We start from the raw sequence: 24,764 nt of genomic DNA on the forward strand, positions 1-24,764 counted from the left end.
TTAGCTCTTGATAAATATATATTCTAGTTGTTAATATATAAATATACATTAATGTATAAATATATTTTTAGTATAGTTTAAGTTATATTTGTCTTGTCACTTATTGACATATTTGGCTTATAACTAATTTATTAGCTACCTTTCACTCATGGAATAATTCCATACAACCATAAACAAAAATCTGATTTTTAGTACAACAACGTTCCAAAAGTAAGGAAATCCCGTCACCATCGCTTCAATATTAGTCATTGTACGCGAATGTGTTGACCTGCAAATGGAACGTTCTTGGAAGGGTCGGGCGCATACTTTAGAATATTACACATACGCTAGAAATGAATTCCAATCATCTCTACTGCATCTGTTGTAAGTTATGTTGTCCTACTCAAATATTTGAGGTCAACAAACATTTTTACTAAAACCCATAAGTTTGTCAAATTGTAGCTAAAATAAATTCATAATTAATATAATAAACTAAATGAATTGGTACAAAAATTATTATTTGACAAGCAGAATTATTGTATCTGATGAAAGATGTCTGAAGCTTAGAGGTCTACTATATTTTGACTTCAGCTCCATTTCCCTCGGCCTGTCGTAAATCATAGGGGCAAAAAACCCAGGTCGTCAGATAAACTCGTCAGCCAGCTTCAGCCTGGTAAACCGAAACCATGCTTGCCGTCTCGTCTGTCAAAACAAAATAGTAGTTTGAGGTTAGGAAGTTCAGAGTACTCTGCATTTTCTCTTATGTTGTTCTTCATTTAATATTTTGTTTTTAGTTCTTGTTTGTTACGTTCTTAACCATGCTAAGGAGACAAGCTAGATTGCGTAGAGAGTACTTGTACCGCAAGTCTGTTGAGGAGCAACACAGAAAAATACAAGAGAAAAAGGAACGGATCAAAAGAAGTTTGGAAACTGGCACCCCAATAGAAACCACTTTGAAGAAAGATGCTGTAGATTTAGTACATAAACTTGACTGGGAGGATAAAGGCCCTTCTTTGGCAGTAGCCCTTGGAACCGAAGAAGGTGGTGGCGGATCACAAGAAGATGATGAATATAGGTGGGCTGGAGTGGAGGATCCAAAAATTATGATAACAACATCCAGGGACCCTTCCTCTAGGTTGAAAATGTTTGTGAAAGAATTGCGTTTAATATTTCCCAATTCACAGAGAATGAACCGAGGTAATTACGAAATGAAGCAACTTATCAATGCTTGCAGGGCAAATGATGTGACTGATTTCATAGTCGTCCATGAGCACAGAGGCGTACCTAACTCATTGGTTGTATGTCACCTACCATATGGGCCAACTGCATACTTCACAATTGCAGATGTAACTATGCGTCACGACATCCCTGACATTGGAACTATGTCTGAACAGTATCCACATCTTATATTTCACAATTTTACAACAAAACTTGGAGTGAGAGTAGCCAAAGTTTTAAAGCATTTATTTCCAGTCCCCAAAGAAGATAGCAAAAGAGTTATTACGTTTGCCAATCATGATGACTACATTTCCTTCAGGCACCACAACTACAAAAAGGTTAGTGAAAGCATAGCTTGTACAGTAGGACCTCTTTAATCCGAACTAATTGGGACCGGGTGAAGTTTGGACTATTGAATAACTCGTAATAAGTCACAGAACATATTGCTAATTTTGCATAACAATAGCTAAAACATGGCTAAGTTTATAAAGGATCGTATTTTTTACAGGAAAAGTGAAAAATGCTTGATAAAATAAAGTAAAATACAGATTTTGTTTGAGTTAAGCCTCCGAATCACTGATCAAAACGTGTACTGGTGAAATTACCTGCTGTCAAGTGATCCTTTTGACCTTGAAAGGCGACCGGTTTCGATCCTCACGGGATCATCTTCAGGCGGACGTCGTCATCGTCTTTTCGTTCTTGCGAACACGTTGTTTTTTTAATGTAACGACTGTCCTAGTTTTTACATAGGCCAGACCGCAAGTTCATTTAATACCAGATTTAAGGAACATCTGCCAAAACAGTCAAGACAAAAATCCAACTCAGCATATGCCAACCATCTGATTGATTACAACCACAGCTACAGTAACATCGAACATAATTTAGATATACTCCATAAATGCAATAAAGGGCCATTTATGACAACAATTGAGGAGTTTGAAATATACAAAGCCGTAAAACAGGACCCACAAAATGTTTTGAACGACAAGCTCTCTTTCGCATCTAACATTTTATTCGACACAGCAATAAAAATAGTTGAAAATGGATACAAACAAAAGCGTGCACCTGATAAGAAAGATTAGGGGAGGGGACAAGTAAACAATGACACCGGCTTGCAGCAGTCAGTCTAGACTCAACTTCCGTGTCGCCCGCCGCTCCACCGATCGGTACCATAATAGTTATTGGCCATTTTTCGTGTTTTGTATTTTTGTGTTATAAATGTTAAAAACTGTTATCTCAATGTTTTTTAAAAAACGACGTGTTCGCAAGAACGAAAAGACGATGACGACGTCCTCCTGAAGATGATCCCGTGAGGATCGAAACCGGTCGCCTATCAAGGTCAAAAGGATCACTTGACAGCAGGTAATTTCACCAGTACACGTAAAATACAGAGTTTACTTAATACAGTACGTAGTAAACACAGTTAATAAATCTAGTACAGTACTGTACAATTACAGTAAACAATTACGGTGCGTTTTTCAATAAATAAATACGGTTAAATAGCTCCCGTGACGGAGTTCGGATTAGGTTAATGGACGTCTGGATTACGGGGGTTCGGATTAAAGAGGTTCTACTGTATATATTAAAAATCCAATCATCTAAAGAAATCTAAGTAGGCCTAGGCCTACTGCAATAAAATAAATATTCCCAAAAAATGTTTCTTGGAACAAAATAAGGGTACACTACCATATCTGTTGGCACAAACAACCGAATGGAAATATCAAGCTATTTAAATCCATATTTATCGTTACTCATCCGATATTATATCGCAGGTTCTCTGCTGGAATTTATCTTAAATTAAAATCTGCGGAAATACTAAGAAAATTAAATACATAGCCTAAGTTAGGCTTAAGTAACTTAGATAAACTTTTAATTGCTAAATTATTTAGACATTCTTACTAGGCACTTACTAGCCTACAATCATAATTCTTTAGCCCTTTAGTTATTTTGGGGTACACTTCCATATCTGTTGGCACTAAAAACTGAATGAGTAATATTGATTATTCAATTGTTTAATTTGATATATCGTTTGGTTAGTTAGATTAGGTTAACTTTACCTTACTAACCAAACGATATATCGAATAATCGATATATTGATTAGATTAAATTTGATTAAAATAAATAAATTAATTAGTTAGATAAAAATATATCCATAAACAAGCAAACTAAAACAGTTGACTATTCTCCATAAGAAGAACATGGGAATAATTTTAAATTTACAAAAAACTAATATTGTGTCCATTTATACTGATTTAAAAATGTACCTATCTCATGATTCAAATAATGCTAACTAAACAAACAAATTAGGCTTAATAGTCTAAAACTAGACTAGGGTATGTTGCTAGCCTAGTGGTTATGATGGACAGTACGAGAAGGACCGGTTTGATCCTTGGCAATCCATAATAATTTGAGAAGCAATCCCTTGAAAGTGTTTGTGATTCTAAAATAAAATGCCACTTCCTCAACAAAAGAACTTTCAGGTGCAGGGGAACGTTGAGATGTCAGAAGTGGGTCCAAGGTTCCAGCTGAAGTTGTACGACCTCAAGTTGGGAACGCTAGACACTGCTGACACAGCCGAGTCTGAATGGACGTTGCGGCCGTACATGAACACATCCTACAAGCGGAGGTTCTTGTCACCAGACGACGGATGGAAACAGGACGACCTTTCTGTTACTGCCTAAGCTGTATTTTTGTAATAAATTTTTATAAACAAATTCAAGTCATTATTTATCCTATTTTTCTATTAGATGACAATTTGTATATTAGGCCTGTTCAAAAAATATATATAAGGAAAGGTAAAAGTGGTTTTAATTCAATTAATTTGTTTTATGGCGAGACATGGTATCCTATAATAATGGTACAATACCTCGTCAAGTAGTCCAAATAATGATTGAGGTTAGCAACCTACATGTTTCGCCGTAAATACGGCATCGTCAGGGTTACAAAAACGAAGACATCGATGTCACACGCACAAAATAAATACACGAATATAAACATTTAATTACGGAGAGTAAACATTTAATTAACATTGATAGGCCTATCACACGCACACGACACGGACGGTCCCGGCGCAGGTAGTAGACTGCAGTGTCAGACTCCTTCGTCGTTGTTGTCCATGTTATCAGTAGGACAAAGGTCAGGTGGCCGGTTATTTTGGTGAATTAGCACATTGAAAATAGAGTGTGATTGGAATTGTAGTTTTTCATTGAGGATATGTCCACTGGCGGTGTTGTCATGGTACAATTTGTAAATTTCAAATTCCTCTAACGTGTTTAGTTTACTACCTTTCCTGCATTTATGTAGCACCTCGAGACCGTCGGCAATCTCACTCATGTTATGATTTAGGTCGATTAAATGCTGGGCAAACGCTGAATTCTGTTTGATTAAACGTGGTTTGGGCCTGTGTTCGTTGTAGCGAGTAGCGAACCCACGACCTGTTTGCCCAACATATTGGCTCGGACAATCTTGGCATTTGATTTTATAAACACCTGTCATTTCCATTTGATCTGATCGGTCAGTTTGTGACAGGGTGTTACGAGTACGGTTTGTAGTTTTGTATGTCAATACAACGAGGTATTGTACCATTATTATAGTCATTAAAGTAATCCAGGGGCCATCAACATGGAATTTACATGGTATCCTTTTTTCATATTAAAAGGAAACAATGTTAGTCAGTTCAGATTATTTCTATTTAATGTTAATTTTTTACACTAATCTCGATCATCGCTCCTGGACTGGGGGCTGCTGCAAGGTACTATATTATAAATATGTTGAAATATTATCCCTTAATCCCTTAGAATTAAATATTGAAAATTTTCAAAATATATAGTAATCACCCAAGAAGCACATTACACTAAAGCAATTCAATCGTTTTAAAGCAATCAGGTTTTACGCAAGCATGACAAGTTGATGGAATGTGTAGTTTTTTAACCAATGGTTGTATCCGCCATGTGAAAACGAGTCAAGTTGAGGCACCTCAAGATTAACGAGCACAATTAAGGTCGTCCTGACATGCTGTCTGAGTAATTTGTATTTAAAGATAGTAGCTCTCTGTCAAATTAGTGGTACAGTACCACCACTGTACCACTAACGGATTTTTTACGCTTGTGAATTAAACTAACTACTAGTGTCCCTGTTGCTCGAATTCGAGCAATTGCTAAGTATAACAGGCATTATTTTAAAACGAATTTCAACCAAGTCAGCAAATGTTTGTAGCAAACTGTTAATTTAGCAAACTTATTGACTGTTTACAATTAACATATGCTCTTCTTCTTACTTTTGATTTCTGACAACAGCTGGAATTTCATAACAATTTTTGTTTCCAATGTTAATCTTATGGAGAAATACAAAACTTAAAAGGGCTCCAGGGCCTCACTCTCTCATTATTTCCTTAAAAAGAAAGCTTCCTGCACAACTTCACGTTACGCTCTTTCCAATGACACCAAAAACATGACAATCGGTTCAGTAGTTTAGGAGGAGTAATTGTCACAAAAAATCTGCTTGCGTATTAAATAAGTATAGATTATAATATATTTATATTAGCCTTTTTGAACATTTAAATTTAATTATTCATTTCAAACTGGTCTTTGTTAATTCACCCTGTAGCGATCTGTTTTATCAAGATAATGGAATGAAGGATATTGAACTATTATGGAGTCCCTGGAAGACTTGATTATAAAAACAGAGAAGTAAGATATACAGAGGAAACTTGCTTATGCATTCAACTGTATTATCTTGCGCCGGAAATATACTCATGACGAGCAAGGTAGAGCCCAAGCAGTGAACACTGAGTGAAAATTCCTATCAAACGGCGCAGGGGCTTCCTCCACCGTGAGCATTGTAGTACATGTAGGTGAGGGTTTGTTGGACTGCGCTCTAGACACCAGCACTAGTGCTAGACACCACAAGTGTACCATTGAATGTTTCCTCTTACCTTACCGTACATCTCTACATTTTAAGAGATTAACATAATAGGAGAATATTGAAAACTGTGTCTACACCATAATATTTACTGTTTATTAAAATTACACATTAAATATAATCTATGACTTGCAGTTAAAACCACGAATAAGTACCTGAAACAAAACAAAGGAAAATTGTCGATCAATTTTCATATTTTAAATAGCCTACTTAAAACAACACTTTAACTTAGGCTACTGTCAATAATAGCCATTCTTCAGGCCACTTTTTTACAAATACACTTACAAATTGTGTATGTGTTTGACAAAAGTACACAGGTTTTATACAAGCTACTTATTAACAAAATATAATTTTAATAATGCAGTTAGACTTTCCGTCCTACTGTAAATTTTTGAAATGTAAATGTATTCACTTACCTAAAACTACGATCTTTCTTCTGCTCTTGCTTTCATCCTTGTGATAAAAGCTTGACCCTTACTTTTACGAAAGTTTTCGTATGGATCATTCAAGTTTATTCCAACGCCCTTGTATTGGTCAATTCTATCTCGGATCTGAAAAAATATAATGAGTTAATGATTTTATTGACTGGAAAATCTGCATTATTAAAGTCCTAGAACTCTAATTATAGGAATAATCGACCAAACAGATTATCTTATAAAAATATATTTTAGATGTAAACATAACATATTTTTGTTACAAACTAGAGGTTGGCTAGTGGTCGTAAACTTGACCAAAAATATCTAATGTATAGACCTCTATTTTCACCATTTACCCCACACTGTAAAAAAAACATATGATTGGAATTTCTTCCATTTGTTTTGATTTTCTGCTAATATTTATTTCGTCACTAGCTGGCAACCCATAATGCCCAAGTTAATTTTTTTTACTTTAAACTCATTTTTGTGTATTTTTTTGCCTATTTTATCTTATAAAAACGGATTCTGCACATTTACAGGAAAATATCTTTCTAACAGTATACGTAGATTTTCCCTGCGTTGAACACGAACTGAGAAAAAAGGTTCTCATGAAACATACTTGCCTATAATATATAGGACACATATGTATTACAACGTTTGAAATTTAAACCTAAGTTTATTAGAAGGAGTTCAAGCTCCCGTACCAGCATTACTACAGGAATGGGGTTTTATGGGGTAAAAATTGGTTTTTCCATTTTAAACCCTAAAACATAAAATGTTGCAATTTATTTCCAAACCATTTTGTAGAGCTTAAAAATAATTTAGTACATTTAAGCGTCGTTTACATGTTTCAGTGGAAATTCTATCCAGGTATGAGGTAAATGGATATTCGCTTAGTCCGTAGTTTATGAGCAGCAGGGGTGTTTCTAAATACACCATCAGTAGCAGAAGATGGTCAAATCCCAAACCAATCGACATATCTAAGTTGAAAACATAGATAACTAGATAGCAAAACTTCAATCTTTAGATGCACAACCTACTGCAAAATAGAGTAAGAGTAAAAAAATCTAAGATAATCATTTCAAACAACGTTCAGCATATAATACCTCTCCGCCGGAGATAGGCGCCTCGATGCCCTGTTCCTTTGCCCCTAGCCCTGCGCCTCCCCAGCCCATCTTGCGCAACATCTGGTGGCCCTTGTTGCTCTCGTCTAACTTCTCCGTCGTAGGATTCCTGTACGGCTGTCTGGAAGGAAAGACCACAAAACTTAAAAAAATTTCATTTAAAATCTGAAAGTATATAAGGTCATATTGGGGAGGAAATTTCATTAAACATTAAACCATAAGAAATTGTCTTATAATGTAATGCAGATTTGCTCCAAATTGGGAAACCATCATACTCTATTTCAGATTAAGTTGAGGTTGGGCTGACTACCTGACCGAAGGGTAGAACAGAGCTATGGCTCAGCCGAACCTGTGAGTATATCCATAAGTGACGCACCAATAGAAACACCAATTAAATGAGGGAATGTAATGAATAATTTGAAAATTGTATTTAATCATTGTCTGAGAAAAAAGCAAGACACTATATTCCTAGTTAAACTGAGACAAGGTATACTTATGGGGGATATTTATAAAACAGTAGCTTTTCACCATGTAAAAAGAACAAAACCAGCAATGAAAAAACCTTTTGAAAATAAATTTTACCGGCCAGAAATATCAAACTTAAAACATAACAGACGTACATAAATGAAGCTGGAGGTGGTGTAGGACTTCGCTCTTTATTGACTGGTGGTGTCCGTGATCTTGACCTAGACCTAGACCGAGACCTGTCCCGTCGACTTCCTGTCCGACTTCTACGAGCTTCTCGTCGACTGCTGTTGCTGTTTCGACGTGGCGGACTCCTAGACTCTCGACCCCGAGACTTTGATCTGCTCCGACTAGAACAGTACAGAAACATAAATGATAGTAAAATACTATAATCTACTTAAATCAGAAAGCTAGTTTCGATTCCAAACGAGATCGTTACTGGACACAGTTTACCGACTATGAAGCTATCTCACACAACGTCAACGCCATTTAGTAAAAAGACCAGGGTTTTTGACTGTTCCTTTAAAAAAAGAGAAATATATATAAACATTATCTTATAAACTGAATACTGAAAAAGCAAATTATTAAAAAGTAATGTGAACACATATTTTGAAATTCATACAATAAAAAAACAGGTTTACTACACCCTCAAAATCCAAATTAAGGTGGAAACTATATAAAGAACGCTTGGTAGATGCACTCTGGGATTCTTCAAACAAGGGTTGTACTCCTTATATAATGGTGGGAGAAGGTAGCCTGGGTAAATTTCAGGGATTTAGATGTCACAGAATTTGCATCATAAAACTACCAAGTAATTTGCCATATGTATCAATAAGTACAACTTTATCTGTCAGTGGTATATCTTCCTGAAGGAAGAAATGTAGGGACAAGACTGATTAAAATAGAAGCAACTTAAAATACCTATTAATTTGGCTACTTAGATAAATCCACACAGAAATAATTTTCATTGGTGGCTAAAAGACCCTAAAGCTACAAATAGCTTACAATATATTTAAATACTGTAGATAACTTTTAACTTTAACACTTTCAGTGCTATGCGACGATATATCGTTGTGTGTCTTTTTCCCGAAAAGTGCTATGGGTTGATATATAGTTATTTGCGATTCATCCAAAAAAAGTGCTTAGCGACTTATGCCGCCGTGACTTTCGATCTTGTGAGTTTAAATGGGCATATCGGTTGACTCAGTTATTTTTTTGAAACAGCGATGGTTTATTTCGATTCCTCATACGATTGAGGCCCGATATATTGTTCCTTAGCACTTTTGGGATTTTTTTCTCATACACTAGACTTTGCCCCCGTGGTAAGCCTAGCACTTTTTTAGCATTGAAAGGGTTAACAGCATTTACCTTATAAATTATTATAAATGCAAAGAGATAAATCCACACAGCATTTACCTCCGATATCTCTTCTTAGAGGGAGGTGTTCGGCTTCGTGACCTTGGCCTGGTGATGGGAGAAGGAGACCTCGATCTTTCTCTGATCCCATTTGAGATGTCATCTTCTTTCCTCTTCTTAGCAGAATTTTTCGCTCGGTAATACTCATACAGACCTAATTTCTCCCAGCCGTCACTGTGGAAGCAATTTATGAATTAATTAATTGTTTAAATTATTGTTAAGGAAAAAAAAGCACCAGTTAAAACTACCAACAATTAGCATACGGTAGTTTATATATTCTACCAAATTTTATAGTTAGGCGTAATGGCACAAATCCCAGAACAATCACTTAAGAAACAACCAATAGATGTTAGAAAATGAGATAAAACTGCACAAAAATATTTAGAATTACCATAGCTTAACATAGGAACGGTTCCGGTTTGTACTATTTAGAAAACAAATAATAGCAGTTCTGCAACTAACTGCAGACAATCCTTAATGACATTTCCATTTGTGTTCACCCCGAAACAATAACCAAAAAATGGAAAGGTGATTGCAAAACATGAATATCCAAATTCTAACAGTCTGCAAACTCAAGACGGAGCGTCCTAAAGGAGTTCAACTAAAATCCGCAGAAAACATAGTACATCAAGTCTTCTCTAAAGAAAATTCAGACAAAACGTTGCTTGGAAAAATAGGACAAGTAATATAATTGATCAGCCGATTTCTGTAAAAAAAAAATGTTTACTGTGATAGTTGTGTTTTGATTTTATGTTAAAAGTAAATGAAAAATACTAAAATTTGATAAAAATAATAGATCAGATTTTTGATAAAAATAATAGATCAGATTTTTATTTAAAAATATATATATATGACCACTTTTTTCCAGTCTTTAGTTGAAACATGTTAAAAAGCACGTCTGTAATTTCAGTACCTGTCCCGAGGATGGTCGTGGCCAGGAGGAGCATAGAAAGATTTGACAGCAGCCAACAGTCTTTCACTAGGAGGCGCTGGTGGAGGTAGTCTGATGGACTCAGGATCCAAGGGTTTGTAGTGGCAGTCTTCTAGCTGCAGGCACAAATGTGTTGAATAGCCAATGAGTTTTACTTCCCAGAATTGCATCACATTACTTTTTAAATCCAACAAAAAAGGTTAAGAATGTTGTAAGAATTTGTCAAATTAATATTACTTAGGCCAAATGATTCTGGGTGTTAAAATATACATTCAATAACGTGTTAAAATTGTAGCTAGTATTAGAATTTTGAACAAAATGCAGTTAAATAAGCCACTAACAGATGGTGCTGATGTGAATAATTAACTCCTGTCGAAAATGCTAAATCTTTCACCAAACCAAACAGAAAGGAAAACTTTTGAACAGCTGTAAGCATCTTTCATGTCACAACTGTCAAAGAAACAAAACTTAGGATAGCAAATATAATTTTATTTTAGACGTAAACACTATGCAAACACACTGTGGTTAGCTATGTTGTTATTTTTTTATACAAAAATGGCTACAGCTGTCCGTATGGAAGGGATGCCTACTACAGTATCCAAAAGTTAATGTTTTCTAGTTGAATTACCTTAATTAGAGGAACCATAAGCCCTGCTGGGAGATCATAGTAGGGGAGTGAGGGTAGCAGATCATCTGGCATGACCTCAGGCTGCATGATGGGGGGTGGCGGGGGGAGGTGGAACCCAGGCGGGGGTCTGGACAGATCTGGCAACTCTATACCTGGCCCCGCTGTACACAACATCAATATACATTAATATGTGATGTCTATAAAACAATTAAAATTGCTTTATGCTATATATTCAAACAGTTAAGTTCAGACAGTGCAGTATTGTAACTGCCATTCCTCTTCTATTTATTTCATAGAAGCTCTGATTTAGGGCTGAAATATCAAATTAATTGTGTTGTAAATTGCTCTTGTTATTGAAGCTCTTCCTTCCTAACACTAACAAGTTTCTTTAATTAGTAAAACTAGTAGAGGAGGCATAGTTACTAATAATTAGTCGGCTATTGGATATGTTTATGCTCATGTTACTGCAAATCGATCTTGATCCAATTGTTAAATAAATGAGTCCTAGGTTATCCTGCACCCTTGTAAAACGTGTTACTTTTCTTTTACACATAGCCTGCAGTAATATCTAAAAACTGTTTAACTAATTTAAAAAATCTAGAATCATAATTGTTTATATTTTCTAGAATCATAACTAAACAAACAAAAATAGTATGATAATACTGAACAGTACAGTTTGGGAAAATTGACAACTTGAGAAACACCCTATACTACTCAAGATTAATTAAACTCAAGAGAACTGAACTTATCTAATTAATAACATTAAAACATTGAGAAAAACACAATCACTTACGAGGAGGAAATGTGGGTAAGAATCCTGGGGGAGGTTGGGTGAACTGGACACCCAAGTCAGGTGGAGCAGTCGGGAACCCGGGTATCCCGTCGATCCCGGACTGAGGCAGTCCGTGGTCTGGAACAACACACCTTGTAACTAAATGGGTTTTTACAATACCCGTCATTTAGTTCAAAAAGTAACTATCGTGTAAATGTTTTTGCCGAGATGCCATTGTCAAACACTTAAATCAAGTGAGTACATTAAATCCGCTTGATTAGCTGTGTTGATTAATTACGGACACACATTCAACACACAATACATGTGACATGGTATCAAATTGTTTGTAAAAGAAAAAGATAGGCCTATCACAGAAACATATAGACCCTTGTGCTCTATGTTACATCCTATATTTATTTGATCTTAAATACCTGCAAGTATTATTATGTGTACAAATTGACAAATTATTTACACACTAGCCAATTCATGTTGAGCAACCCATATACGGCTAGATTCAAACTTCATGTTTATCTAAGTTTGCAGCCTGAACCAAATATTACTTCCTGGAATAGTCAAAACAGCCATCCAACAGCTTCAATGCATCTATTGTCTGTATCTTCAAATTTTTGCAGTGGCGGTTCTAGGAGCTTGTCAAGGACCGGCTACCACGGATGGCCCAGACTGGTATTTTAAAGCCATTTAAACATCTAGAACAGTGTCAAAAAACTTCCTTTACATTTTTAAGACAAAATGTATGTTTTAATTTAATATTACAGAGGGTCTTTAGCCCCTATAGCCAGACCCTTGCAACCGCCACTACCCTTCTGCAGAGGAACCTCTCATGGTTTTGTATGGCTAACCTAATGTTGCAACAAACACATAACTAGTATCTGACCACAGCTTACCTTGGAGGTGGTTTGAGGAGCCCAGACTATGGTTCTGCTCAGCTGTCATCTGGCTGATTGCCTGTTGCTGCAGTTGCAACAGCTGTTGCTGAGACTGTTGCTGAGGCAACAGATGCTGAGGTGGTTGGGAGATCAGCTGATGTTGCAACAGCTGATCTGGCTGGGTCGTCACACCTGTCAATCATGTCACTGTGATGTCAAGCTTATTGAGTACGGTATGAGAAATATGTTACAACTATGGAGCAGTATGGTTAGGAGCAAATTAATGTATGAAGAAAAAAGCTGTTACCATTGCATTGAATTTTGGATGCTGAAGTAATGGACCAGCTGTAGCCTATTTTTTATTAAAAAACAAAGTTGATTGTGTCACACTCACAGTGTGTTGCGGTCTAAAATAACTTTTTCTTTTGTAGTTGTTTGCTACTTAGATAGTTGCTGTGACTAAAGATGTCTTATAAGGTTGACTTGGTAAGAAAATTGGCGTAAACAACATAACTCAGTTTGTCATAGGCTCAATTTGTCCATTTAGATTCTAAATCTTTTATTTAAGAGGTTGACGGCCTCTTTTACCTTGCATTTGCCCATCCACATGGGCCACAGAGGCATGTGCATTGAATGTATCCAGCAAAGCAAGGGGTGAGCCGGTACAGTACAAGGGTGAACTGTACTTATAAAAAACATGGAATTAGAATGTCTAGTATTATCAGCAGTCAAAGCTGTTACTCACCGGGAGGTTCAGTTGAAGGTAGACTGACGGCAGCGCTGGCCGCTAGAGCTGCGGCTGCTTGGTTTTGACTCTCAAGTGTCTGTTTTTGTTGTTCTATCGTCTGTGCACAACATAAATTGGTATTTAAATGGGCCATATTGAAATAGATTCTAAATCGTGGGAACGGCAATAACTAAAACATTGCAATTTTAGGTTCTCAGAGATTTTTAGTGATATTTTAGAATGGGGAAAATACTAAACACCGCATAAATAAAACATTAGAATATTTCACTGTGACTGACAGCATTTTTAACAAAGAAAGAGAGCGTTTTTTTAAGCCTATTGGTGGCTAGGAATTTATTCCAACAGTCCTGTAATAGTAGCCTAATAACCAATGCTTTTGTACTCTATATACATCCTAGACTTATTCCTAGACATAAACCTGTTTGTTGACTGGGATCAATTTACCTTTGTTTAAAATTTCAACACACTCGGTTTAGTAGTTTTTGCATACATCCAGAACAAAAACTTAGACACCGCCTCTTTTATCTAATACACTACGATGCAAAACAAACTAGATTCATGGTTTGATGTGTAAAGGAGGAAAATTATATCTATTGCCTGGGTAGCAAAGTGGACTTGTCTGTAAATCCGGAAGGTGCCAAAAGTGGCTAGTGCAATTCTAATTTAAATTGATTCTTCACTCAGATGTCATTTGTCGTTGGGCTATCAAATCAATGGTGAAATCTAACGATGATGAAGAAGCAAAAAAGGTCAACAATAAATAGTAACACAAGACAAGGGTTTTAGCCACTCCCTTATGAACTTTAAACTACCGAGGTAGATGAACACAGATAAAAAATGTTGTCATACAACTCAGCTTCACAATTTAAACCAGTGGCTAGGGATCGCCCACCTGTATCTGTTGCAGCGCGTGTGTCACAAACGCCTGATGCTGACTCTGGTAGCTGTGGAACGTTGTCTTTGTGTTGTTGGTGATGTTCTGCACCGCGTCGTTGTGTTGACTCCTCAACTCCGCTTTGTACTGCTGCCACGACTCTACCGGAGTCTTCAGCTTTGCCACAATCTCGGGCGAACAATAGTGGTGTTTCGTCTCCCAAAGGTTGAGCAGCTGTGAGAAAATTTTTTTTTGAATTTTGCAAATGTACTTACTTAGTAAGTATCCTACATGTAGGATGTTTATTTACAATCCTATAAACTGAGGAAGTATAGTTTTATTCAGAGTGTATAATTTGACAAACACATTAGTAGACAACGAGATTTTAGAATAAAATTAACAGTATTTTAAGAGAAATAGTATTCTATGGTGACATACAGTTAATGGTTTTTTTTTACCGAAACAAAAAAAATAACTCAGTCAAATTATAACTACTCTTTCTCAGTGACCTCTGGTCTCCTACCGCAAAATATTGCAATTATTTGTAATGCTTTTACATTTTTTCCTTCTGTGTGCTAAAATAATAACTATATATTTGTAGGGTACGTTTCTCCTTGTCACCTTACAAATGAGATCTTTTTACTGCAAATTCTGTTCTGCGTTTTAAATTAAACCGCGAAAGTTTGGAGCTTACACACAGTAGTGTCTGCTTTTTCCAAAACTTTTATATTTTTAGTAACCAACCTAAGTTTTTTCCAAAATACTTGTAAGTGCACCCAATGGAAAATCTACTAATACACCACTGTTTACACATCTACACAAAACAACTTGAAAATTAGCCAAAAGACAGCTTTTAAGTACCGGTAGGCCTACAATTCATTCAAAAAAATACTGTGATAAAAACCAAACATCATACATTTTTCTAGGTTAAACAACACATTAACTCTACTTTAGTTAAATTTACCTTGTTCAATTTTGCTTTTTGTTCCTCAGTAGCATTCATGGAGGCTGCATTACAGAACATCGGCACAACCACTAACTCCAAAGCCTTCTTTAGATCTTCTCCACTATTCTTTCTTGCACTTAAATAAAAGAGAACACTTTTATCAGTGTAAATTATTTAGTACTTAACAATATAATATTTACAATTAATTATTTTGCCACATAAATGGTTGATATTAATCATGTCATTGCAAAATTGCAATAAAACTATAAATAAACGTAATTATTATCAATTTTGTTTGTTTCAGAAAACATAAATAGTTTGTGACTTCTAACTGTGACATATTCACATAACTACAATTACACACTTTTTACACCTAGGTTTACTTAAGATTTTACTTTCCAATAATGAAACAGGTTTTTTTCACTAGGTTCTACCCTATTATATTCTAGTAAACCTTACTTCAGGCAAGGTCTGGCAATGGTCACAGCATTAGCCTATCACTTAGAGAAAATCCATTGGTGATTGGCAGGATTTTAACTCGGGACCTCGGGGACCCTAATCCCGAGCTCTACCGCTGACTAGCTCACTCCCCAATGATAAATTAAAAATTTCTTTAGCATGATTTTCCCCCCATTATTCAATCCCATAATATGTTATATTGATTGAGACAACGATACTCACATACTAGTAAATGTTGACATGTACAACAATCAGAATCAGTTCTTAATAGTCTAATAAGTTACAAGTTTTAATAAACTCACTTACCAATGATGCAGAATATCATTGACAAGATATATGATGTGTAGTTTATGGTTAAAGGTTCTCTTATCTTCAAGAAGCCTGGAAATGAATTAACACATTAATAATTTAAAGTTAAGATACATATTCAAAAACACTTTATTTACAGAAACAGCATGAACATAAACTGTGTTAGTTCTACTAAGAAATAATGTTAAAAATTCAGATGGACCTACCAGATTCGGAAGAATAGAAAATCGTGTGTTTAGAGATTTTGCTTTTGATTTCATTTTTATGTAGTCTCAATCACTTAAACGTATATAAATATGAAGTTAAATTACGTTGATTTTGTCTAGTGATTCCTATTATACCACCTCTATCTACAGCTCGTGACATCTAAGCTGGCACTCGCTACTAGTATCTATTGGCTGATCGCTACTAGTATCTAGTTCAAAAACATTATGTCCTGTCATGCGGGTTGCATCAACTGTCCTCGCGACCCATATGAAGGCGCTCAAGTACATAATACAAGGGGAGTCAACCCCGTGAGGCAGCGGAAATGTTTGCAGTCCGGTCTTTTCCCTACCTCCACCCTCCTCCCGCCTACACTGCCCAGGTCAAGTGCCAGCCTAGATGTCACGAGCTGTACCCTTGGAGATATAATAAGAATCACTAGACGAAATCAAGATAATTTATCCTTTTATTTATTTGCTTTTTAGATGAAAAGTTTTTTCTGCGAATTTTTTTCTTTTATTACGCATAACAAGAGTTATGTTAATGATAATGATAGCAATACTGCTCTTATTTAAGGTACTAGAGTATTATAGATGTAATTTTATTTGAAAGTAGTAGTTCCAGGGGTCTCTGGTGGTATAGTTTATTTACTAGAAAGTCGTATGAAACTACTCACTTAGACAAAAGGTAGGAAGCAATAACGCTATTTATCTTCTTGCCAGTCGCCCTTTGCAGTATCCAAGCTTTCCCAGAAGATATGGAATCCTTGGTGCAGGAATCAATAATTGGCTGCAGGATTGCGTCCATCTCGGCAAAGTTGAGACTACATTCGGTCGCCTCGGCATTCATATGTTCTTTTTGTGCCTTTTGAATCGCTTCTTCAATCGCAACTTCCTGCTGTTGCATAAGCACCTGCAAAATTTGAATGTGTTTGTAGATCTTGACGTTTTGTTGAATGTACATTGTGTGATATACATTGTATCTTTTGGAGATTTCTAGGGGTTTTTAAAAATTTATAGTATCAATTCTTTTGAGATTTATTGTATTTAAAAATCTAATTGTTAACATACCTATTCAAAATCATCAAAAGTTTACTGTTTGCTATTGTAAAACAATGTATCCTCCAATGAAATGTATCTTCCAAGTTCAGACAGGGGCGGAAAAACAATTTGTCTACTCGCTATGGTAAAAAGTCATACTATAGAAAAGCAAAAGACTAATTTCTTGGTAGTCGGAGGGCTTACTCAATCATCCACAGGGAGGGTGGAATAACATGAACAGTCGGCAGTAAACTGAAGATCAAATAATAAAGATTCTACTATATATATTATATAGTAAACTTTTGGTAAACCAAATGAATGGTATCACTCACCGAGTGTTGAGCGTTGAGGTTCTGTTCACTCTCCAGTATTTGGTCGTGTAGAGCCGCCTGCTGGGACGTCAGCTGTTCCATCGTCCGCAGTGAGGTGGCCGGAGGTGCCTGTACTGGCGTCTGGGCCACCACAGCTGCCTGCGCCTGACTCTGTTGAGCAGCCAGCCATTGCACCAGCGACTGACCTGTCAACAGCATTGTTTATGAATACATTTGTGTTATGTTATTTCTTGCCTCAAGATTATGTAGAAGACAAAAATTGGATTACTTTAATAGTTTTCATTAAAATGGCGTAAATATTTCTTCAATACAATCCAAATATTGCTATTTGAAAATAAAATACACCATCAACTAGTGAATTAATTGTCCGATATAATTTAAATGCTGAACATTTCGCTGAGTGAAAATTATCTGCAGAGCAATACTGGAAGTATTTTCAAATCAAATCAAATCTAATCAAGATATTCTTTATTTGTAGTTTCATTAAGAAAATACAATGGCATCATACAATAATTATAATAATACTTAAAACTAGTACAAGAATTTTTATGGCTTAGTACATAGATGGACTGTGAAATTGCAAAAACAATGTTTAAGAGGAGACTATGAAAAATTATTATTTTAATGTAAGTGCGTAACAATATGATGAGAAATCTAGTGCAGTGCTAGTTAATGATTCAGATCGGATTAAAGAACACAAACAATTTTGAAAAAGATACAAACTCCTGGTTATCTCCAAATCAAACCTAAGCAAGACTTCTCTAACTTTAAATAAGAAATAACAAGCTATGCTAACAGCAATGAACAAGAAAACTAAATATTTACTACATTACAAAATATAAAAACATAAACATATTTACCGATAGCTGCACTGTCTGTTACGGGATGGGGAACAGGACCAAGAAAACTTCTGGCATAGAGGTAATAGTAGGCATTGCAGTTGAGGAAAGGATGGTTGGGATCATGGGGGTAAGGAATGGATGAGGTTTCACAATCCCTTACGTTTGACATATCTACATGCAGAACCGGATATTAGAGTAGTATGTATTGTTGCTTCATTTCTTTAAATTCTATACAGGTTATCGGTTTTGTCATTTTTGGTATTAACATAATTTAGTTGAAACATAATTTAGTTGAACACACAACAAATATAGGCCTAGTTGAATTAGAACCAAATTTATGTACACTATAGGCCCTAGTGGTTATTTTGTTTTTTTCTATACGAGGCAAATATAATTCGATTAAGGTTAATATGGCCTTATACCAAATAGTTAACATTCCTATTGTATGTATTGTATATGTAGGCCTATATGTATGTTGTATGCTGTATATGTATTGTATGTTGTGTTGTTGTTTGTAGGAGCATCACAATTAGGTAGCACTATTAGGAAAATAGGTTAGCCTAGGCGTTTCGGAGGAAATAAAACTTTGGCTTGCTTTTTCCTTCCAGTATTTATCTAACTACTGTAATGTGTCTCAATCTTTTCCACGGATGTGCGCTCCCTGGAGGTTTAAATGGTTTGTATTGCAAACCAACAGTAATTTCATCGTTTCCAAATTTTTCTCCACAAAGCTAATAATTTTCCTTAAAACATTTGTTAACCATTAAGATGTAAGCAAAACAATATTAGTTATCTGAAGGATATTTGTTCAGTATCCTATCTACAGGGTGGCTGAAAAGTAACTACCACCCCCCCTTAACTTTTCAACCATTTGAGATATTTGAAATCCGTTTGCGGCAAACTTCTAAGATGTGAGGGGCTACAATAGTTATGGTAAATTTTGAAAATTTTACCCTTAGGGGTAGCGGGGGTAGGGGGTAGCTCAAAATTTTCAAATGGCAAGTATAGTCGAGTTTGGTATCATTTTATAGGTCTTGACGAAACAAAACAATCGACGTAAAGAAAACTAAAATCGGCCCACTAATAACAAAATGGCGCTCTAAAACAATTTAAATCTACAGAACCATGAGGAGGGCTGAAAAGTAACTTGCACCCCCCCCTTAACTTTTCAACCATTTGAGATATTTGAAATCTGTTTGCGGCAAACTTCTAAGATGTGAGGGGCTACAATAGTTATGGTAAATTTTGAAAATTTTACCCTTAGGGGTAGCGGGGGTAGGGGGTAGCTCAAAATTTTAAAATAGCAAGTATAGTCGAGTTTGGTATCGTTTTATAGGTCTTGACAAAACAAAACAAACGACGTAAAGAAAACTAAAATCGGCCCACTAATAACAAAATGGCGCCCTAAAACAATTCAAATCCAATCATCCATGATAATGAAAATTTTTGTTAAAAAGTCTTTTAAGAAATGGTAGAAAAAATTACCTTTTATTTGATGAGATGCTCGAATTGCTTTCCCTGTACCTCCATGCAGTAGTACAATCTCTGTTGAAACATGTTCCTTACATTTTGGAAAGTTTGATTGTTTATTTTTCTGCATTCTGTTTCTATCCGTAGTCTTAATTCTTCGAGGGACCTTGGCTGTGAGGTATAAACCGTTGACTTTAAATGGCCCCATAGAAAAAAATCTAATGGATTTAGGTCCGGTGATCGGGCTGGCCATTCAATACTACCTCTTCGACCAATCCAATGATTAGGAAATTCAATGTTCAGTGTATCCCTTGCATCCCTAGCATAATGTGGAGGAGCTCCATCTTGTTGAAAATACACGTTATCTCTATTGAAAATTGGGTTTCCATCTGGTGTTGCAGTTGTTTCTATTAAGTTGTTAATAGCTGGAATTATTTGTGTGATTAGCATGTTATTGTATGCTGTGCCATTTAAATTACCATTTATGATAAAAGGACCTATGATGAAGTTACCAATGATTCCAGCCCAAACGTTTAGCCTCTGCGGGTGTTGAGTGTGACTTTCTCGGTACCAGTGGGGGTTCTCTTGCGCCCAATACCTACAGTTATGCCGGTTAACGTGTCCGTTAAGTTGGAATGAAGCCTCGTCACTAAAAACTATTTCGAAAGTAGAGATTTCTCTAGATTCCAACTTCTGTGTCATTAATTCACAAAATTCAATTCTTCTATCAAAGTCATCTTCAGACAGTGCCTGGACTAACGTGATCTTATATGGATGGAATTTGTGGTTTTTTAAAACTTTGTTCACTGCCCACCTACTTATATTATGTTGTTGCGCAACTCTTCTTGCAGATTGCTGAGGATTAACAGAAAACTCTGCTAAAACTCCTGCTTCTGTTAATTCACCTGTGCTGGGCCGACCGGATCTGGGCTCATCCACAACACTCCCTGTACGATGAAACTTTTTTACTAGATTAGACACAGCTTTTCTAGTGATTTGATATTCAGGATGCCTTTCGTTAAAGGCGTCAGTTGCTCCACTGTAAGTGCCAGTTTGCCCAAACAGTAAAACAATTTGCACTCTTTCTTCTAACGAAAAAACCATGACGAATTACAAACCAACATACAACAATCAAAAAGTAGCAATAGTGTAGGCCTGCAGTTTGGTTACGTACGATATGGGCAGTTCTCAGTACTGTACTACTGAACTTTCACCTAGAGAAAGAATTCGACAAACAAACAAAAAAGGAAAATGGACAGGAATAACTGATAACAGCAATTATGGAGTTTGGGATTTTCCAGGCACTGTTTACTGACCACGCATCTTATTAGCAATGATCCGAAATAGAAAAAAACTTTGGCTGGATACAAATTGAAAGTAAATTAAAATTAGCCTTTTTTACCACCAAATTGCAATTTTCTGATAAGGATGTCATTTATTAAAAGTATTTTTTAGCTGCCATTTCGTTATTAGTTGGCCGATTTTAGTTTTCTTTACGTCGATTGTTTTGTTTTGTCAAGACCTATAAAACGATACCAAACTCGACTATACTTGCTATTTGAAAATTTTGAGCTACCCCCTACCCCCGCTACCCCTAAGGGTAAAATTTTCAAAATTTACCATAACTATTGTAGCCCCTCACATCTTAGAAGTTTGCCGCAAACGGATTTCAAATACCTCAAATGGTTGAAAAGTTAAGGGGGGGTGGTAGTTACTTTTCAGCCACCCTGTATACAAAATTCACTAGGTTAAAAGAACATATTTCTTACAACAAATTAGTATTTCACCTCAACTTACCTCCGATGTTGAGGGAAGGTTGACCCTGGTTGTTGAGGATTACATTTAGTCCCTGCGGTCCAGTGCCGACGTTGGCATTTTGGTTCTTCTGTTTTAAAACTAAAAGAAATCAAATAATGCATAGAGGATAGGAAGTTATTAATTGTTTTATATTTTACAACAAACACAAATCTGGTAAAAAGTGTACCTACAGTTCCCTAGTTAGTGACTATGGCTAACCGATATGGTTAATCTAAATCAAATCATTTATTGGCGTATTACAATTTAGTACGATAAAAACTGCATCACCATAAAAGTATAGACTGCGGTAAGTAAAATTATTATGGTTATCTTTAATTAAACTCTAATTAAACTCCTCTACTTAAAAATATTAACTGTTGTTGGAAGACTCTTGAGGTAGGTATTTAAATTTAAAAAACAAAATAATGGACGACTCGTCAACAACAGATAATAACCAAAATAGATAAACACTCTTATTATATCAAACCTTTGGCTATTGATGCAACTAGATATTCCCTCCCCATGTAGTTGTCACCAGTTTTTAAATCAAGATTATTACCTAAGTTAGATTAAGTGAGTCACAGATTGTAAGTTACTGATTCATGACTAATATGAAGACTTTTTAACCAAGTCAAACTAAAAATAACCTCTTTTATGTCATATATAAGATCAGTAAAAAAAATTAGATAGAATATAGAACATTTATATTAGCGCAAACTCTCTAAACTATGTGCTTTTTCACAAATAAATTGTAGAGAGCTGTGCTAGATGAGATGTCTACTTTAAGTTAGTATTCAAAAGTTTAAGAGAACACTTAAAAACATTAGACCTGTTTGTTTATCTAGGCCTAGGCTATAAGATAAAAATACATACTTGCTTGCTCAGTAGTAACTTTATACTGATAGTAGTTGAAAAATTCACCGCCAAAGAGAAAGCTAAATTTAGCATTTCCTTTTTGTTTATTTTTCGTCATCTGTTCAAACTCTGGGCCATTTCTAGCAACAAATTTGGCCAATTTGTCAATGATGTTTTTCAGTTCAATATCTGGAAAAAATTTGGCTAGTTAAAAAAACAACTTAAATAACCATTAGTAGTTAGGCCTAACTTGAATAGAAATTTTAAATAGGTGGAGGTAGTAAAAATAATCCCTACTTGAATTTTGTATCTTCAAGACCTATTAGGATAGGATGTTTTAAGATAGAGATTATCATTTTTGTATGGAATTAAATACTTTTGCTAGCCTAAATAAATTTAGCTAGAGAAGACCACCATCTTATGCAGATGTTAAATTTAACTTATGTGTGCTCCTAAGTTACTTCCCATCCTACTACTAGTTATACAGTTAAGGTCTACTCTGTGCAAGGTACATAGTGGTAGAGCGCATGACTTCGGACCCAAGCTCAAATCCCGCTAATCACCAACAAATTTTATCGATGTGATTATCTTATGCCGCAACCCTCTTGGTCTAGCCTGAAGTATAATGTTTAAGAATGATACCAACTAGTATAAAAAAAAAGATTCCAGGGTAGGTCCGAAACGTTATATATCAAACTAATATTTCATCCGATGGTAGCTTAGGTTCTGCGTGGAACCAATGAATACAAACCCTTTAAGAAGCGCAATGCCTTTATAAAAATTCAGTCTAGAAATAATTTGAATTTTGGATAGCCTAGTTCCTGCGACGGGCCACTAGGTAGACTATCGCGAGTGTGGGGCCAATTCAGCTGACTGAGTGAGAGAGTGAGACAAGGAATTGGCTTAGAAAGAGAGATTAGGCCTAGCAAAACGCGAGCGATCATAGTGGCAGCCACGCAAAACTGATTTCGGCGGCAAAATTCCAGTCTGACTGTTCTCCATAAACGTTTCGCTTCTTACAGGGTTTGTATTCATTGGCGGAACTGTACCAGCATCAAGTAAGTTAAGTAGCCTAGGTAGCCTAAATCTTAAATAAAATAAAGGAAACAATAGGCCTAAGCTAGTTAACTTACTTATTGCTAATGGAATGATCCTACTAAGAAAAGGTTAAACTTGGCCTAAGTACCTAGGCTACATTATCTACGGGATTAGGCCCTAAGTTAAATGGGAATTTTCTTTTTTCAAAGTTTAGCTAAACTTATTAAAATGTTTATTGTAGGCCTAGGTCTAAGTTAGGCCTATTACAAAAAGAGTTGGAGGGTACAGTTTCTTAACTGGGCAATGCTAGGCCTTCTACCGATTGAAAATATCGATTAGCTTAGTATTAAACTTTCAATCATTAAGTTTGGTTAGGTTATGACATCAATTGAATGAAAGTTAACTTATCATATTGATATTTTCAATCGATTTTAGCGTAGCCCAGTTAAGAAACTGTACCCAAGTTGGACTAGCCTATGTTCAAAAGTGTATCATTGATTTTCTCACCCTTCAAAAGGTAATTTAAATCAATCTAATGTAGTTTTAAAATGTGACATTGGGTGTAAGTTAACAGTCCTAATTAAAAAAACTTTCAGTGAATAGCTAAAATCTACAATTTAAAATAGGCCTAGGTAAAGGTCCAAATAACCTTTTAGGCTACACAAAAAATAGTGAGGCTAGTTTGTTTGTAATTATTCGGGATACCCTAATATCATTGACTGTTGGATAATGAAGTTGTATTAATAGTCAAAGCTAAATAAGTAAACAACAAACTGAATAAAAAGCAATTAACCTAGTCAAAACCTAGGTAAACTAACTTACTTACCCTGTGGGGGTTTTGGGATATCCATATCGAGAGATGAATTAAAGGTAGTTTTTTAAAAGATGTCCTTAAATAATGAATTCAACAGCGATTTGAAAGAGCGTTTGTTGTGATTTTTCTGTCATGTTTATGAAGTTAAAGATAGTATTAACACGGTCTAAACTGTCTAATTCTAAATAACGAGACGCAGACGAGAAACAGGTTAGGTTATAATTATGCCGCAAGACAGCGTCAGCCAGCACCAATCGGCAATCACCAATCCAATAATCCA

The 24,764-nt window shown here is 35.7% G+C and overlaps 2 protein-coding genes across 3 annotated transcripts; one reads left to right on the forward strand and one right to left on the reverse strand.

Moving 5' to 3' along the window:
* Positions 1-672: 672 nt before the first annotated feature.
* On the forward strand, positions 673-3,931 carry LOC128993863 (U3 small nucleolar ribonucleoprotein protein IMP4-like). Its single transcript, XM_054417924.1, has 2 exons — positions 673-1,535; positions 3,678-3,931. Exons 1-2 carry the CDS (start codon positions 798-800, stop codon positions 3,876-3,878), a joined length of 939 nt encoding a protein of 312 aa, XP_054273899.1. The 5' UTR covers positions 673-797; the 3' UTR covers positions 3,879-3,931.
* A 2,261-nt stretch (positions 3,932-6,192) lies between these two features.
* On the reverse strand, positions 6,193-24,737 carry LOC128993857 (calcium homeostasis endoplasmic reticulum protein-like). Of its 2 annotated transcripts, XM_054417917.1 has the most exons (19): positions 24,497-24,737; positions 22,651-22,821; positions 21,778-21,876; positions 18,529-18,681; positions 17,669-17,853; positions 16,973-17,208; positions 16,090-16,164; positions 15,343-15,460; positions 14,397-14,612; positions 13,502-13,601; positions 12,775-12,948; positions 11,891-12,007; positions 11,098-11,258; positions 10,452-10,585; positions 9,539-9,712; positions 8,278-8,472; positions 7,640-7,778; positions 6,534-6,668; positions 6,193-6,272 (listed from the first exon to the last, which is right to left on the reverse strand). In XM_054417917.1, exons 1-18 carry the CDS (start codon positions 24,519-24,521, stop codon positions 6,540-6,542), a joined length of 2,601 nt encoding a protein of 866 aa, XP_054273892.1. In that variant the 5' UTR covers positions 24,522-24,737; the 3' UTR covers positions 6,193-6,272; positions 6,534-6,539. The 2 variants fall into 2 exon arrangements, with proteins under 2 accessions (XP_054273892.1, XP_054273893.1); XM_054417918.1 differs by lacking the exon at positions 18,529-18,681.
* Between the last annotated feature and the right edge of the window lie 27 nt (positions 24,738-24,764).

Source organism: Macrosteles quadrilineatus, unplaced genomic scaffold, assembly GCF_028750875.1.
Source record: "Macrosteles quadrilineatus isolate MER2022 unplaced genomic scaffold, UCM_ALF_1.0 Scaffold_5__1_contigs__length_97177068, whole genome shotgun sequence".
NCBI lineage: Eukaryota > Metazoa > Arthropoda > Insecta > Hemiptera > Cicadellidae > Macrosteles > Macrosteles quadrilineatus.